This window comes from Mesoplodon densirostris, chromosome 6, assembly GCF_025265405.1.
Source record: "Mesoplodon densirostris isolate mMesDen1 chromosome 6, mMesDen1 primary haplotype, whole genome shotgun sequence".
Lineage (NCBI taxonomy): Eukaryota > Metazoa > Chordata > Mammalia > Artiodactyla > Ziphiidae > Mesoplodon > Mesoplodon densirostris.
In genome coordinates this window covers 12164051-12182444 of record NC_082666.1, presented here as the reverse complement: position 1 = coordinate 12182444, position 18394 = coordinate 12164051, and the positions used below count along the sequence as shown (strand labels likewise).

General features: G+C 44.8%; 1 protein-coding gene across 4 annotated transcripts in view; it reads left to right on the top strand.

Moving 5' to 3' along the window:
• The window catches only part of RABGAP1 (RAB GTPase activating protein 1), a 151507-nt gene that overhangs the window by 130190 nt on the left and 2923 nt on the right, over positions 1-18394 (top strand). For all 4 annotated transcript variants that reach the window (XM_060100658.1, XM_060100657.1, XM_060100660.1 and 1 more), the window contains 5 exons: positions 6132-6224; positions 6648-6758; positions 15608-15712; positions 16779-16862; positions 17525-17596. In XM_060100658.1, the coding sequence (XP_059956641.1) occupies positions 6132-6224; positions 6648-6758; positions 15608-15712; positions 16779-16862; positions 17525-17596 (465 nt within the window). The remainder of the gene's footprint in view (positions 1-6131; positions 6225-6647; positions 6759-15607; positions 15713-16778; positions 16863-17524; positions 17597-18394) is intronic.

Sequence of the window (18394 nt, the reverse complement as noted above, 5' to 3'; positions counted from 1 at the left end):
ATTGTGCTTTACTGTACCTGAGGGATTGAATGAATGGGACAAGAGCTACTTCCATTGGTCCACTTTTGGTGATATTTGTCATATAATGATGGGTAACTCAGTCTCTGTGTCAGTGTTGAAACTTACCTTTTGTACACTGTAGTTGAGTTCCATTTTCCTTATAACTAGACCCGGCTAGTTTTACAAGATGTCTTTCCTTGTTCCTACCGTTTAGAATTGGATTTCATGAGGAAGCTTCTGAGTGGGTACTCTCGTCCTCTGCATTGAACCCTAAAGTTTGCTGGTTGTTGCAAGGGTAGCAGTGGTCACTACCTTCTTGTTTTATTTTAATAAGTTCCTCTCCCTTGGTCCTTATCTGCATTTGAGTCCTCTGCTAATAATTTGCTTCTTGCATTTTAGAAAAATACTCTGATGGTAGAACAAGGATGCCTAATTCTATTTAGTAATCTTTGAGGGAGTGTGAGCCTGAACTGTTGGAATAAATTAAATAAAAAGGCTGAGAAATCAGATAGAATGTTGATTTGTTTCAATGGCTGTAAGTGCAGGCCTTGGACTCCCACAGACCTTGGCTCTCATGCTGGCTCCGCCTCTGCTTTGTGACCTAAGGTAGGTTAGCACAGCAGCGTTGTAGAGAGAGAAAGAAGACGATGCCTTTAAAGTAGTGGCTGCTCTTCTGATGATATTATCATCATCCTTCACACACCAGTGCTCTTTTGGCCCACCCTGTTTTGATATCCTCTGCCCAGGTATCTGCTTTCCTTAAGTCAGTTCAAGTCAACAAGCATTTGTAGATTGCCTTCTATGCCAAGAATATACTGTGCGCAGTACTGGGCATGCTACAGAGATGGGTAAAAAACAAGAATCACCCCAGACTTGCATTCTTGTGCTGGCATTGCCACTGAACAGTCTGGGTCCTTTACTTTAGACAAGTCACTTTACCTATCTAGGTCTCAGTTCCCCAGTACAATGAGGGTGATGATCCCTGCTGTATGCATCTCAGAAAGTCGTTTTGATGATTAAAGAAAATAGTAGATGTAGAGGTAGCTTGTTATCTTGAAACTTTTATGTAAATCTCAGGTTCTTGTAATCACTAACTGAAAAAGAACCATGGACTTGTGTCAGATTTCTTTATTTAGCAACGAGGACTTTGGGGTCAGGATCTCCTTAATGTACCAGGCCTCTTCCTACCCACACACTCACCCACACAGCATAACTCCAACCCTGCCACGCAGAGCTACTAACATTCAACCTCCCACCTGCACTGGACTTTCTGTGAGTCCAGCCCAGCAGGGATTCAGGGATTTTGCAGGAACTTTATTTATTTTTTATTTATTTTTAAAATTAATTAATTAATTTATTTTTGGCTGCATTGGGTCTTCGTTGCTGCACGCGGGCTTTCTCTAGTTGCGGCAAGAGGGGGCTACTCTTTGTTGCGGTGTGCGGGCTTCTCACTGCGGTGGCTTCTCTTGTTGCGGAGCACAGGATCTAGGCACGCAGGCTTCAGTAGTTGTGGCTCGCGGGCTCAGTAGTTGTGGCTCGTGGGCTCTAGAGCACAGGCTCAGTAGTTGTGGCACACGGGCTTAGTTGCTCTGCGGCATGTGGGATCTTCCCGGACCAGGGATTGAACCCGTGTCCCCTGCATTGACAGGCGGATTCTTAACCACTGCTCCACCAGGGAAGCCCCTTGCAGGGACTTTAAACCAAACTTAAGAATCAGCTCCTAATATTTCCTATCAGCAGCCTGTTTCCTACTCTTCTGTGTTAAATGGACTTTGTTTAAATGGCTCATTGTTTGCAGCACATGTTCAGAGAAGGAAAGCAGATAATAATGTTACAGCCACCCTTTATTAAAAAGACTTCACTGTGTGCCAGCCAGGTACTCTTCTTAGCTCTTTATGTGTTTTATATCATGTGATCCTCATAACAGTAGTTCTCATAAGGACTGTTGGGATTTTCACAGATGAGGACCCTGAGGCTGAGATAAGGCAGCTTGCCCTCAGTCACACAGTAAGTCATCCGCAGAGCCAGGACTCAAGCCTTGGTCTGTCCAGGCTCTTACTGGCCGATGGTACTACCTTACTCCCACCAAGGTCAACAGCCACTCTCATTCTTTCTCCATCAGTGTGGGCCACGACATCCCTGCCTGTTCCAGGGCCTGATCAGGGGCCAGCTTTCCCAGGGCAAGTAGCACATGTTTTAAGAGAGAACCTTATCCAATTCCTGTGACAGATTAATGACAAGTGAGTGACCAAAGGAAAGGTGTTTTAGACTAATTGTTACTTCTACCAAAATATCAAACTGGCATGTTCCAAGTCTCCACCTTCTCTCTAATTCAGGGTTTCTTAACCTGGGACTATGGATGGGCCTCAGGGAGCCCATGAGCCCTCTGAAATGGTGTGTAGAATGTTTTATTGCTGGGGGTGGGGTGGGGTTTAGCTTCTGTGCTTTTTTTGTGGGAACCATGGCTCTCAGGGGACATTCAAAGTGGTACTGTCTCTAACAGTGTTAAGAACCTTGTACTAATTGCAACGAGGTATAAAATTGTTTTTACCTAAACTACAAACTCAGCCTTAACCCAGGAAATTATTAGAATTTTTTCCTCCTTGAAAGTATATTTAAACAGAACAGATTTCAAATTTAATCGTCTTTGAAGGCAAAAATACCTCTGTGTGTGAAGCCGTGATTTCCACAGCCTTCTGATAGGAGTCAGCCAACAGCGGGTGTGATTCAGAGATCTGAGGCTGATTCCATAGCTTCTCTTCTTCTTGAATTCAGTTAAAATTTTAGTGGTAGAAGTAAGAGACAGACAAAATGAACTGTGGGGACTGTGTCTCTTCATTAAGTATTTTCATGCTTACTGTGTGCCAGGCATTAGGAATTTCACAGTGCATAAAGAGTTCCTGCCCTTGTGGAGTTTGCACATCCTGACCTGTGTACATCTTCGTATCATTAATGCTTAGCAAAGAACACTGCACATAGTGGGGCTCAATTATTGGATAAATAAAGTCCCTGCTTGCATCCTTATTGGGTTAAAAGGAAGGCCTTTGACTTTGATTTGTTCAACAGCTGACTGTTGCGATTATGTTCCAAGCATGGAGTTGGGCGCTAGAGGTATGGTGGTAAGCAAAACAGACGTGGCCTGTTTCCTAGTGGGAAGACAGATAATCAAGTAAGCACATAAATAAATAATTGTGAACTTGGACAGGTGCCATGGAGGATTTGGCTTGACGCTATGAGAATATATAATGAAAGACCAAGCCCGATAGGGGGAAGAGGGTGTCAGGGAAGGGTTCACTAAAGAAGTGATGTGGAGGGACTTCCCTGGTGACGCAGTGGTTAAGAATCCGCCTGCCAATGCAGGAGATACAGGTTTGATTCCTGGTCGGGGAAGATCCCACATGCCGCGGAGCAACTAAGCCCATGAGCCACAACTACTGAGCCTGCGCTTTAGAGCCCGCGAGCTACAAGTACTGAAGCCCACACGCCACGACTACTGAAGCCTGCGCACATAGAGCCCTGGTCCACAACAAGAGAAGCCACCGCAATGAGAAGCCTGCGCACCACAATGAAGAGCAGCCGCCACTCACCGCAACTAGAGAAAGCCCGCCAGGAGCAAGCAACGAAGACCCAATGCAGCCCCCCCCCCCAAAAAAAAAGTGATGTGGAGCTCTGATCTGAAAGGTGAAGAGGAGTGATCCAGGCACAGGTTTGCACAGGCAGAGGGACCAGGCTTGGAGTGTACGTTCACTTTGGTTGCCATTTCCATTTAGAAGACAGGTTGATGCAAAGGAGCGGGGTGGGTGGTGGTGGTGTGGGTACCCTTCTCATTAATTTAGCAAGCATTTCTGGGCACTCTCTGTGCATGCGCAGGGGACAACAGTGAGTGACACAGTTCTGACCTGGAGAAGGCACTGATAAATGGGACAGGCCGGCTGAGAGGTGCTGGTCTTTCCTGGGTGCAGCCTCATAAGGACACTTGAATTGATGCTTTTGCTGCTGATACCTCTCGTTCCTCATTCAGGCATCAATCTTTTTCACAGCGTCTCCGCCTCAGAGGCAACCTGAGCTAGTTGACTCTGGTATGCAGCCACATGCTCCGGAAGTCAGGATCAGCTATGAACCCATTATAAGCAGTGTTATATTTGTTTATTTTTTGTTTGTAATGGGGTTGGAGGGGGTGGGGTAAGGCATTCAAGGGAAAGAGGGAAGAAGAGAGAGACCGAGAAGTGAGGCTGAGAATTGGGAAGGCAAGTCTCAGCTGGGAAAGAAGTCAGAACTCTGGACCAGCAAGCTCTGCATAGAGAAGTGAGCAGAGCTTTGTCTCAGAGAAGCCCAGAGTATGAGAATTATTTTTAAACAGCCTTCACTTTGTTAGCATAATTATAAATGTAATTCATGCTCAGTGTAGAAAATGTGGAAGCATAGGAAACACATAAAGAAATGCCCATATCCTATCACAGAACTGTAAGAACCAAATGAGATGACATGTGTGAAGGGCCTGGCATGTCTGGAGCACTTATTACACACTAACTGCTGTTACAGTGTGAGGGAGAATCAACCCTTTTGCTCTGAGAATGAGACATTTATAATAAAGGATAATGAAAGGTAGAAAAAATTATTTTGTAATTAGCCTTTTAAAATGTATGTTTATGAGAAAAATGTTAATTCTTCCTTACCCCAGCATGAGAATGATAAGTTGAAGAATCCTGAAGATTTGTGAGAATGTTTTGAAGGATTTGGTGTCAGTTCTCTTTTTTATAAAGCACGAGGAGAGCCTTGTATCCCTGCTCTCCCTTGTCATTTACACAGACTTGACAGCGGAGAGTACTGGGAGGAAATGTTTGCTGCCCACAAGCCTCATTTAGTTTCTGTTCCTCTGCTATTGACCTGTTAGGATTGTTTATAAATTTACTGATCACACAGTTGTTCTGTTTAGGTGCTTTCTTTGTGAATCACTTACACGCACGATAAATATTCACCCCAGCATTGGCCTTAAACCACAGAAGATCTAGGTTTAGGGATGTCAGTTTCCAGCTTGTGGCCTCACCCCAGGTGTTTAGTGGGCATCTTTCTATAGACTGCAGCCAGGGCATAGTGCTGCACGGCTCCTAGCTGCCTCCCCTCGGGCAGCGGCCAAACTCCAGGAGTAAACTCTGATTGAGGCAGGCCTGTAAACAGCCCGACGGGGCCAGGTGTCCACAGAATCAGTTGGAGAGGAACACCAGGCAGCTCGAGTAAGACAGAAAGGGAAGAATGGAGCAGGGATTGGAGATGCTGACATCACCTGCCGAAAACTTGGGCCTGTCCCGTCCCCTTTCTACGGCTCAGTATTTTATTCTGTAAACTAAGGAAGTTGGATTAGACTAACTCTGTGATTCCTAGGAACTGGGGGCTAAAAGTCAGATTTGTGAGTCAGCAGTGTAGTAGTTTGTAGTGATTGGTAAGAAAAAGCTTGAGAGAAAAGGGACAGTAGTTTAATGGGATGGAAGAGCAGCTAAATAGAACGCTCAGCAGAACTGTGTGTTTAAGGGCAGAGAGAATTGTGCCTGTTTACAGGCAGCACAGAAGGTGCTAGTTGAAAGGAAAGTGGTAGACGGTAGGACAGTGAGGTAGCTAGAGCTTGAACTTTGGATGAAGCCTCATGGCCTGCGCTCAGATCCTGAACCTGCCGGTCGCTAACTGAGTGACTTTGGTCAAGTCACGTAACTTCCTTATATCTCAGTCCACTTGCCTCTAAAATGAGAATACTAATGCCGTACCTTGTAGAGGTGTCATGAGGTCACAGAATGAAAGCACCTGCAGCAGTGCTGGTATGTGCTAAAGAAATGGCCCATGAGGAGGAGGAGGAAGATGGACAGTCAGACCTAGAACTCAGGTAGGAGGGGTTATCTGTTGGGTGCTCATTCTGACTACTGGTAAAAACTTCAGCAGCCAGTTATCCCCAGCAGACCCATGGACATGATGGTAGTCATTGAGTAAGAATTTTAGGTCCTGGGCTCATGTGCAGGAAACACCACTTTCATAGTAACTTGGGATGCTCAGGTCAGCAGAGGTCTTGGTCTTCAGGGCAAGCCCTGAGGCACCCACCCGTTTCTGATACTTTTTAATTTGTGCTGTGCTTTATCCTACAGATTAGTCAGAAGAAGTTAAAAAAATATGAAAAAGAATATCACACCATGAGGGAACAGCAGGCCCAGCAAGAAGACCCCATCGAGCGATTTGAGGTTTGTTTACGGCCTAGGTGATGTGAAGTGCTTTCAGCCTTTCATTTTACGTAATTGTGCCTGTAACTAGCTTTAGTGAGTTCTTTTTAAAATTTAGTTTCACTATTTCTAGGTTCCAGTTTCAGTTTGAGTTTGCAAATGAGAAAGCAAGATTTGTTTTGCTTCAGACTAGCAGCCTAGTTTGTTACAGTTCGGTGGGCTTTTGTCACAGTTAATAAGAAGTAGCTGCTTGACAGTCACTTGAATTTAAGTATTTCTCTGTGGAGATAGAAAGTAAGCAGTTGTTGACTGGCAGCACGCTAGGACCGGCCACATCTCCCGTGATTCCCGTAGGACTCAGCAATTAGTTCTGAGGGTTAACCTGAGAAGTTGTCATTTCCGTCAGATTTTTATGTCTGTAACTGGTTTCTTTTTACCCATCAGCGGGAGAATAGGCGTCTACAAGAAGCTAACATGAGGTTGGAACAGGAAAATGATGACTTAGCCCATGAGCTGGTGACCAGTAAGATTGCACTGCGAAAGGACCTGGATAACGTAAGTCTGACTTGTCTGAAGGGATGGTTATATTGAAACACTTCTCCCTTGACCAAGTGAAATCCTGGAATTTTAGCGTTTGTTGTTCTAGTTAGTGTTTCCCTCTTATGATCCAACTTGCTCTTGTCAGTACTGTTCCCTCCTCTCCTTCAGGGATCATCGATGATGTCATTAAGCCCTCTTTACCACATTCTTCTCTCATGATACACGCAAACCCTGAACGCCTTTCCAGACATTGATTGAAAGGCGTTTCTGGCTATTCTTATGTTATTGCAATTGGCAGTACCATGTCATCACTCTAATTTCCTTAACTTACCCCTAAGACAAGACCAGATTTTGTCACCCTGCACATCATGCGCCTGTTGGATCAGCATTGCCAGTTGTAATAAAGCTCAGGGCCTCCGCAGCTTGCAGTTTCATCAGGCATTCCTGTTGGCAGATATTCTGTTTCTCTTTGCTTCTCCTAATCTTAAAAGGTTGGAGATGATGGCATCCCTGGCAGGGTGTTTGTCCATTTACCGGACTACAGGCTTCCCACAGTGCACTCTCTCGTTCATGGCTTAGGTCAGAGGTCGGCGAACGTTTTCTGTAAAGGGACAGATAGTAAATATTGTGGGCTTTGTGGGCCACATGGTCTCTGTTGCAACTATGTAACTCTGCCATTGGTGCCTACACAATAAATAAACGAATGCGCATGGCTGTGTTCCAGTACAACTTTATTTACGAGAGTAGGTGGCAGGCTGGCTTTGGCGCTTGGACAAAGTTTGGCAGCACCTGACTTACGTTTCCCTTCAGGCTCCTAAGATTACTTTTCTGCTTGTTGATTTTTCTGAGGCTCTAGAGATAGGCTTGGGCTATTGAGGGTTTACAGGGGACTTAACATAATATATTGAACCCCTTAGGATCTGTGAACTTCACAAGGCCCTTGACAGCCACCAAACATGTATGAAAATATTGTGTACCACTGTATTTCTCTGGCAGTCTTTGCTTCATTCGATTCACCAAGTGAGTCACATGGCAGATGAAGAAAAAGAGAGATGGCAGTATCTACTGGTTCTTATTACTCCTCTTTAGAAGTAGAATAATGGAGCAAAATTTTGAACAGATCTGGATTCTACCATCAGCTAGTCTACTTTCAAGCAGAGTGAAGTGTGGGGAGGTGGAATAATAGCTGTGTCCAAGAGTATAGTGAGAATTACATGAATTGGTGTGTATGAAAAGTGCAGGAATTAGGCACAGGCAGTGTTGTTTTGCTCTGTTTGTCTGATTGTCAGCTATAAATAGCTGCAGGTAACTGGGAAGACTCCTTTTTCCAGTTTTTCCAGGGAGAGTGTTGCAAAGCCATTAGCCCTCAGTAACCAGAACCTGGAGATCCCACTGCTTTTTGGTTTACCACAGTCTCCTTAGTTTGGAGTTTCCTCCCTGTGGTGCAGGTTCCCAGCATGCCCTCTGATCTTCTTTGTAGAAACACTATGAGAATCATTCCCTCACTGTTCAGGCATTTCTGCCAAGTTAGCGGAGGGAGGTGGGTGTACACTGAGCAGGGTAATTGCTGAAGCAAAAATCACAGTGTGCACCTGTGATGGCTCTTCTAGCAGCTGTAGGTCATGCAGAAAGGAAGTGAAAAAGAAAAGAAAATGGGTCCTGTACTAGAGCTTTGTATTCTACAATGAAATTATATTAAGAGGCAACTTAAGATAAAATTCCAGGCAGATTTTTAGTTTGAGCTGCTGCATTTGCCAGTCTGATGGGACCAGAAGTAACATTGATGCTCTACTAGTTTAGGGTGGAAAATACACTTCTTAGGTTCTTGAAGCCTGCCTTTAAAGAAGGTAAGCCTTTTTTTAAGTTGTCTTTGCCTGGCACAGTAGTCAAAGAGCTAGGTTACATTCCTGATATCAGAAGTGAGAAATAGTAAAAATAAGATGAATTCCCATTTACTCCACGATGCTGTATGTGACAGGCACAGTGAGAAGCACTTTGTTAAACTCTAATATCTCTTATCCTTACCTCAGCCTTGTAACATGAGCCCCATTTATGGATAAGGATTTTTTAACAATAAAGAAACTTGAGACTCAAGAGAGAGGAAGGCACCCAGGAAGAAGTGGAGCCAGGAATGTAACCCAGGTGCATCTAATTGAAACACCCAGGCCTTTTCTGTAATGCCACACTGTCTCCAAAATGAATATGGAACAAGAAGCTATGGTTTGAGGTCATAACTACATCAAAAATATACTGACACCTAACAACATTTCTTAAGCACTTGCAGAGTTCTAGACACTGCTCCACATGCTGTGTACTTACTGTCAAATCCTCCAAACAACCCTTGTGTAAAGGATACAGTTACAATCCCCATTTCACTGATGAGGCCAAAAGAGGTTAAATGTCTTACACAGTCACACTGTTAGTGGCAGAGCCCTTAGACTGCAATCCAGCTGGCCTGCCGCTCTTAACTTGGCTCAGAGGAGCAGGAACCCTGTTGCCACTAGGGCTCAGGAATAGCAAACTGGGGTCCCATCGTCCAGCCATCGACAGTGCTGAGAAAACAGACCTTTTCACACTAAACGTTGAGTCCCTTTCCAAGTTAGTGTTCTCTCTTATCTTTTGAATCATCAGGGAAAATCAGTTAGGTTCTGAAGTGAGAGCTGTGGGGTCCTCTCAGCGTGCTTTGGCTTCAGGGACTTAGATTTCTGAAAGAACTTCATCATGCCCTTTCACTCTTCCCTTTCTGCATCCCAGAGAAAAGCTCTCATATGTGACTTATAGGATTTCCAGAACCCTCTTTGTATTTCCAACTGATTTTATTATCACTTTTGTTATTCCTCACCTGTCATTTCTGTTACTTGTCACAGAGCAGCTATGGAGAGATCCCTGGTCAGCTACTGAGTCCCTAGGTGACTCCATCCAAGCTTTCTCCTCTATGAAATGGGAGTAATGCCTGGACCTGACATTAAGGCATTGGTGCTAAAGGCTGAGAGGGAACCTATGGAAGGTACCTGGCACAGGGCTGATAGGACCCCACCTGAGTCCCCTCTGGCATGGTTGCTCTCTACATTGAGACAGTGTAATGAGAGTGATGGACACAGACACAGGAGCCCAACTGCTGGGATTTGAGTTCTGGCTCCACTGCATCTAGTTCTCTGGACTTGAGCAGGTTGCTAAACTTTCCCCACTGAATTACTTTGGTCTCTTTATCAAAAAATCAATTGACCTGGGCTTCCCTGGTGGCACAGTGGTTGAGATTCCGCCTGCCGATGCAGGGGACACGGGTTCGTGCCCCGGTCCGGGAAGATCCCACATGGGCCCGTGAGCCATGGCCGCTGAGCCTGCGCTTCCGGAGCCTGTTCTCTGCAATGGGAGAGGCCACGACAGTGAGAGGCCCGCGTACCGCAAAAAAAAAAAAAAAAGAAAAAAAATCAATTGACCTGTATGTATGGGTCTCCTTGATTCTGTATCTGCTCCATTGATGTATACGTCTATCGTTAATGCCAGTACCACACTGTCATAATTACTCAGGTCATGAGAGTCCTCCAATTTCATTGTTCTTTTTAAAAAATAATTTGGCTATTGTAAGTAATTTGCATTTCTATATAAATACTAGAATCAGTTTGTCAACTTCTAGAACTAAAAGCCTTCTGGGATTTTGAGTGGGGTTGTATTGATTCTATAAATTAGCTTGGGGAGTATTAACATCTGAGCAGTGATCAAACCTTCCAATCCATGAATATGTTACAATTTTCATTTATTTAGGTCTTTTTCAATTTCAGCATTGTTTTCTTAGTTTTCAGTTTACAAGATTTGCACATATTTTAATCTGTTATTAAGGGTAGTTTTTTCTTTCTTTTTTTAAAATAAATTTATTTAATTTATTTAGTTTTGGCTGTGTCGTTGGGTCTTCGTTGCTGTGTGGGGGCTTTCTTCTAGTTGTGGCGAGCGGGGGGTACTCTTCACTGCAGTGTGCAGGCTTCTCATTGTTGCGGATCACGGGCTCTAGGTGCATGTGCTTCAGTAGTTGTGGCACGCGGGCCCAGTAGTTGTGGCTCACAGGCTCTAGAGCGCAGGCTCAGTAGTTGTGGCACACGGGCTTAGTTGCTCCGTGGCATGTGGGGATCTTCCCCAGAACAGGGATCGAACCCATGTCCCTTGAATTGGCAGGTAGATTCTTAACCACTGTGCCACCAGGGAAGTCCCAAGGGTAATTTTTTCTTAATTGCATTTTCCAATTATTTATTGCTAGTCTCTAGAAATACAGTTGATTACATGACCTTGTATCCTGTGACCTTGCTAAATCACTTACTATTCTTGTAGCTTTTTTGTTTATTTTTTAGGATTTTCCACATACACAATCATATCATCTCTGAATAAAGACAGTTTTACTTCTTTTCAAGTCATTCTGTCTTTTTTCCCTTGCCTTCCTGCACTGACTGGGACCTTTGGAACAATATTGGATGGTGAGAGTGGACCTCATCACCTTGTTCCAGATGTTAGCTGTAGGTTTTCCATAGATCAGGTTGAGGAAGTTCTCCTTTCTTCCTGTTTGCTGAGGGTTGTCATGAATGGGTGTTGAATTTGATCAAATGCTCTTCCTGCATCTGTTGAGGTGATTATTTGCTATTTTTCCTAATTCTGTTAGTACAGTGAAGTGTAGACAAACTGATTTTTCAGTGTACACAAACATTGCATTCCTAGGAAACGTGGGGTTTCTTTTTTTTTAAAAGATTTTTATTTGTATTAAAGACTTTTGTGTTGCTAAGGGATATTTGTCTGGAGTTTCTTTAATGTTTTTGTCTGGTTTTGATATCAGGGGAATGCTAGCCTTCTAAAATGAACTGGGAATTGTTCCCTCCTGTTTTTTTTTTTTTTTTTTGCGGTATGCGGGCCTCTCACTGTTGTGGCCTCCCCCGTTGCGGAGCACAGGCTCCGGACGCGCTGGCTCCGGACGCGCAGGCTCAGCGGCCATGGCTCACGGGCCCAGCCGCTCCGCGGCATATGGGATCCTCCCAGACCGGGGCACGAACCCGTATCCCCTGCATCGGCAGGCGGACTCTCAACCACTTGCGCCACCAGGGAGGCCCACCCTCCTGTTTTTTAAGGACTTTTTGTGGGATTGTTCCTTGATTAAATCTTTAATTTAATTCCCTAGTGAAACCACGTGGGCCTGGAGTTTTCTTAGCAAGAAAAAAAAAAATTTTTTTTTTCTTGCTGCGTGGGTCTTCGTTGCTGTGCACAGGCTTTCTCTAGTTGTGGCGAGTCGGGGTTACTCTTCATTGCGGTGCACAGGCTTCTTATTACAGTGGCTTCTCTTGTTGCGGAGCACGGGCTCTAGGCACGGGCTTCAGTAGTTGTAGCGCACGGGCTTAGTTGCTCCGCAGCATATGGGATCTTCCCAGACCAGGGATTGAAGCTGTGTCCCCTGCATTGGCAGGTGGATTCTTAACCACTGCGCCACCAGGGAAATCCAGCAGGAAATTATTTAATTATGATTTCAGATACGGAGCTATTCAAATTTTCTAGCTCTTCATGTGTACATTTTTATACTTTGTGCCTTTCAAGTGATTTATCCATTTCATCTTAGTTTTCAAATATATAGGCACAAAGTCGTTGATATTCCCTTATTCTTTTAATGTTTATAGGATGGATCTGTTGAAGTCTTCTCTCTTTCATTACTGATATGGGTAATTTGTGTCTTTTTCCTTTTTTCCTTAATCAGTCTACTAACTAGAAGTTTATCAATTGTGTTGATCTCTTTAAAACCAAGCTTTTGGTTTTGTTGATTGTTTTTTCTTTTTCTTTTATTGATTTCTGCTTTTTATTATCTCCTTCTACTTTTCTTTTGGTTTAACTTGCTCTTTTTCTAGCTACTTAAAGAAGAAGCTTAGTCATTGATTTGGACCTTTCGTCTTTTCTAAAATAAACATTTAAAGTTATAAATCTCCCTGAAGCACTATTTCAGCTACATCTCACACATTCTGATGTGTCCTGTTTTTATTTTCATTCACTTCTTGCGATTGCTTCTTTGATCTCTGAGTTAATTAGTAGTGTGTTGTTTAATTTTTAACTATTAGGGATTTGTCCCCGAAATTTTTCTGTTGTTGATTTCTGATTTAATTCAGTTGTCATCAGGGTACATATTTTTTCTGATTTTAGTGCTTTTAAAACATACTTATGCTTATTCTAGGGCCTTCCATATTGTCTGATGGGTGAATGTGCCACGTGCTCTTGGAGAGTATGTGTCCTGTTGTTGTCGGTGGGGTGTTCTGTCATGTCACTTCTGTCAAGTTGATTGACTTTCACGGATTTACTGCCTTTCTCTTTATTTGTTCTGTCACTTACTGAGAGAACAGTGAGGAAATCTGTAACTCTGTGCACTTATCTATTTCTCCTTTCAGTTATGTCAGTTTTTGTTTCCTATAATTTGAATTTATGAATGCATTTCAGATTTACTGCCTTCTTAATGGAGTGACTCTTTTATTGTTATGAAATGTCCCTCTTTGTCCCTGGTTAATACTCTTTGTTCTGAGATCTACTTCGTCTGATGTTAATATAGCCATTCTGACTTTCATGGTATTTCATGGTATATCCTTTTCCATACTTTTACTTTTAACATATCTGTGTCTTTATATTTAAAATGGGGTTTTGTAGCCAGCATATAGTTGGATCTTGCTTTTTGAAATTTAGTCTGATAATCTCCTTTTAATTGGAATGTTTAGACCAGTTACATTTAGTGTAATTATTTATATGGTATATTTAACTCTACCACCTTGCTGTTTGTTCTCCATTTGTTGTATTTGCTTTTTCTTTCTTTTTTCCCCTTTTCTGCCTTCTTTGGTTTAGTTGGGTATTTTCATGATTTCATTTTCTCTCCTTTACTGCCTTATTTGCAGTTCTGGAGGACTCGGATCTCCAGAGCTCGACCCCACAGGTTCCAGCCACCTCAGCATCTCTGACCCCCTACCTCTGCCTCCTGAACCCTTTGAGGCATATGCTCTGTTTGGAACCCCTCACCCTGCTCCTTGGTCCAGAAGTGCCTCTAGGCAGAAAGCCAGAATGGTAGTAGGACCTTACTTGTTTCCTTTCTCCCAGGAACCACAATTCTGCATTTGTTTTTAGTGTCAGCAAACAGTAGTTTTATGAATTTCGTCCAGTGTTTTGTTTACAGTGGGAGCGTAAATCTGGTTCTGGTTAGTCCTTCATGACCAGAAGCGGAAGTCTGGATTTGTGTTTATCACCAGATGTTCTCTCCTTATATGCTTATGTAAGTAGAATGACTGTGCAGCAAGTGTGGTGCCATAAGAGGACCCTGGTTGGTCAGTCCAGTGGCCTGTGTGCACCTTCCTATTGACACAGCCTTGAGAGTCAGCTCTTGGAGTGATGGCACAAATGCTGGGCTTAATGTTGAGAGACCTGGTTTCGGATTCCAGCTCTGCTACACGCATTGTGCAAGCTTGGGGAAGTCACTTCCCCATCTAAATTTTTTCTAAACTGGGGAGTCAGGATGGGCAAGGAAGACTCTTGAGTTCATGACCTGGCTGTCCCGTACTTCTTAGAATCAGTCTTATCTACCATGGAAGTGATGGTGAGTAACTGAGAGAATATAAGTATGTGCTGCAGGTTCCAAAGTACTGTTCAGAAGGTGTGAGCTGGGTCCAGGGGAGAGAAGGGAGAAGCGACAGGATGTTCTGTTGATTAAAGTAGAACAGAACCTTTGACAGGACTTTCTTCTTCTTCTTTGTTATTTCCTCTTTTGTCTGATTCTTATTTCCATTTTGATTGCTACTGGGGTTTGAACTAGAGGTGATTATAAGCCACTCACCAGAAAGGACACGGCTTAACTCCAGGACCCCATTTAATTGCACGCATATGCAGTTTGCCAGTAACTATTGGCCTTTTGAGTTGCATATCGTGCCATTCTCAGTTCTCCATTTAAGGCCCCAGCCCCCTGGAACCTATGCCTCGCAGAGAAAGTATGTCAGAAGATGTGGTGTAGTAGAAAGCAGAGGGGCTCAGCTATACTACTTTAGCTAGGTGACATCAGAAATGCTCTTTAATTTCAGGGAAACCACCATCCATTGTCAAAGGAGGTTGGATATAAGGAGCTGGCAAAGACCCTCTATATCTAGCGCTCTGTAACTAGGAGCTTCCACCTCCTTTCCTTGACTGCCTTCTAACATGCGACAGTCTCTCATTCTTCAGTGTTACCCTTGGACTCTCCAGTGTCAGGGACTGTATTTGTCAGGTTCAGGTGTATCATTTTCACTTGGACCCAAAGATCTGCCCACCAGACCTTTGCATGCTTTAGAAAAAAACTGGGGTGGAAGATGGCCATTTCAGATAATAAAAGGAGAGTGCTAGGGAAGGGGTGCCTTCCTTTGTCAAGTGACAGTGAGAGCAAAATGCAGAACTTATTTGATGAAGCAGAGCAAATACTGAGAGTTTGGAAGAAGAAAACCAGAATTTATTATTACTGTTAATGATAATGACACCTACCTTTTATTGAGCATTTACTATATGCTAGGCACCGTGCTGAGTCCATTCCATGCCTTGTCTCTCAGATGAAGATCAGAGAGGTTCTCAAGGACTTGTCCAAGTGGCATACAGGGAGCGATGGGAGTCAAGACCAGGCTGTCTGACAAAGGCGAGCTCCCAGCTACTGCCCCGCACTGCCTCTGGGCAGGAGACCGGGCCGGACACTTGTGCATGAGTGTAGTCTCAGCGTGACCTTGGGCATATCACATCCCCTCTCTGGATCACAATTTCCTCATCATCTTAAAATTGGATTGTTCTGGGTAATTCAGATGCCTTTCAGTTCTCACTTCTTGTTCTGTAACAGCACCTCTTAAATGTTCCAGGCTGAGGAAAAGGCAGATGCACTGAATAAGGAGCTGCTTATGACCAAACAGAAATTGATTGATGCAGAGGAAGAGAAAAGACGGCTGGAAGAAGAGTCTGCTCAGGTAAGGGGAGCTTTGCCCCTCCCACATTCCTCTGTGTCTTGTAAATGCTTGAGAGCTGGGAGTTCACTGGTGGCTTCCTTTTGGCACCGGAGAACCCAGAGACAGCTGGCTTCAGTTTCTCTCCAAAGGCCTTTTGTATTTACTGTGAAAAGCATAATGGTTCTTAATAATTAAAATGTAGGAGGAGACGGGGGCAAAGCCCATCCTTCACTGGGGCAGGAGAAACTCTTGTGTGTCAGCATCTGAGTGTGACAGGAGGGTTATTAGCATTTCTACAAAAGGAAAGCAGACATCACATAACGTCTGGCTCTTCCCCTACCTGTCCACCGACATCTCCCCCACAGAGCAAACTCTGGAAGGCTTGTCCTGAGCACAGCCCCTGGGCGCAGACTCACAGCCATAGGAAGAGCTTTGGGTGCTGCGTGCCCCAGAGCAGGCGGGCTCTCCTTCACCATCCACCCTCTCGTCTCAGTCGGGCTGTCTGAGGTGAGAGATGGCGGGGCGCCTCCCACATAATCCATGAGGCACTGAAGGAGCGGCAGTCCTCCCGTTAGCTCTTCCTCTGCATTTGCTTTGTGTTATTACCTCCTCAGCTCAGGATCCCAGGTTGGGCTGCACTGACAGGGAGGAACTTCAGCAAAAGCCCCAAGCTGAAAGTACAGAAGTTTTGACTGTTCTCTCCTAGCATCAGGAGTAGGGTTAATGGGCTTCCCTGGTGGCGCAGTGGTTGAGAGTCCGCCTGCCGATGTGTAGGGGACACAGGTTCGTGCCCCGGTCCGGGAGGATCCCACATGCCGCGGAGCGGCTGGGCCTGTGAGCCATGGCTGCTGAGCCTGCGCGTCCGGAGCCTGTGCTCCGCAACGGGAGAGGCCACAACAGTGAGAGGCCCGCGTACCGCACACACAAAAAAGAGTAGGGTTAGTAGTGCTGAGAGTGAGGAGGAAGGGAGGGGAGTTACCTCCAGTAGGTCAGGCACTTTGGGGAAAGCCCAGCGCTAAGCACGGAGTGCCAGAGCTTCGCTTGTATTTCCCTTAACGTTCACTTTTGCTTTTCTTAATGTACGCAGTTAAAAGAAATGTGCCGTCGGGAACTCGACAAGGCAGAATCTGAGATTAAAAAAAACAGTTCTATCATCGGTGACTACAAGCAGGTGGGTCCGTGCACCGTGGAATTGGGCCATGTTCTCTGGAAGCCCTGCTTGCCTGCACAAGATGTCTTCTCCACACCTACACGCTTCCCTGCTCGGCGACTTGCACTGACGAGTCCCTTCGCTTCACTGGACAAGTTACCGCACTGCTTTTCAACTGTAAAATAAGGGAAATCATCGCTCACCCAGAGAACTGTTGTGAGGAGTCCATGAGATTATCTTTGTGGAGCACCTGGCATAGTTACCTCACATAAGCAGGCACTTAATACATGGAAGCCCCCGAGTTCTTGGGAGCGCTTCAGACTCATGATGTAGAACCACCTCTCTCCCCAGCGGGTTGCATTTTGAGAACATAATGGAATTGGTCTTGTTTCTTTCTGTACTGGGATCTCGTGCTGGCTCCTGAGTCTGGCAGTGTCTGTAAACATTGGCCATCGAGCATGGCGCTGATAGGTCCCTGCAGGTCCTAGGCCAGTGGATGCGGGGGTGGGAGAGCCAGAGGCACCTCTGCCCGCCTGTCATCTCACACCCCCTCCTGCTCAATGCTGTCCCAGTTCCGCTCATCATAGTCCAGCTTCCACTGTAGAGCTCATCCCAAGCCCAAGTTGTGCGAATTATGATATTGCTGAAGAGATTGTCATTTTATATTATGTTTGTTTCTTCAGATTTGTTCTCAGTTGAGTGAAAGATTAGAGAAGCAGCAGACTGCTAATAAAGTGGAAATTGAAAAAATTCGGGTAAGTCCTTCTTTATCAAAGAGATTTTATACCACCTAGTTCATTTTATGGCTATATTCACAAAAAATTTGGGGAGGGGGTATTCTTTTTTTTTTTTTAATAAACTACCACTATTAATAACAATACTATCTTTTTAAAAATATATTTATTTATTTATTTATTTTATTTTGGGCTGCGTTGGGTCTTTGTTGCTGTGCGTGGGCTTTCTCTAGTTGCGGCGGGCGGGGGCTACTCTTTGTCGTGGTGCGCAGGCTTCTCGTTGCAGTCCCTTGCTGCCGAGCACAGGCTCCGGGCACGTGGGCTTCAGTAGTACTGAGGCTGGCGTGCAGCCTCAGTAGTTGTGGCGCACGGGCTTAGTTGCTCCGCGGCATGTGGGATCTTCCCGGACCAGGGCTCAAACCCATGTCCCCTGCGTTGGCAGGCGGATTTTAAACCACTGCGCCACCAGGGAAGTCCCCGGGTATTCTGCTTTGATTCCAAAAATGAGGGAAGCTGATGAGTACCTGACAAGGTGGCTGTCAGGACCTGGTTCAACTACTGACAACTGATATTCTGCCTCTTTCCTCTAAGCAGGGGATACAGATAAGACCAGAAGAGCTCTGGCATTAGATCTCAAAATACAAGTGTCCCTCTTCCTTACAAATTTGTATAACGTCCTCCTCCGCACTAACTTCACTTGTAAAAAGACAAAACAAAACACAAGAGCCCCAGGACTTCAGGTGTTGTCTGTGATTACTGCAGCGCCCTGCTGAGGTGGAAGAGTCCTGCAGGTGACAGGGTGTGCTTGAGGGTGGGGTG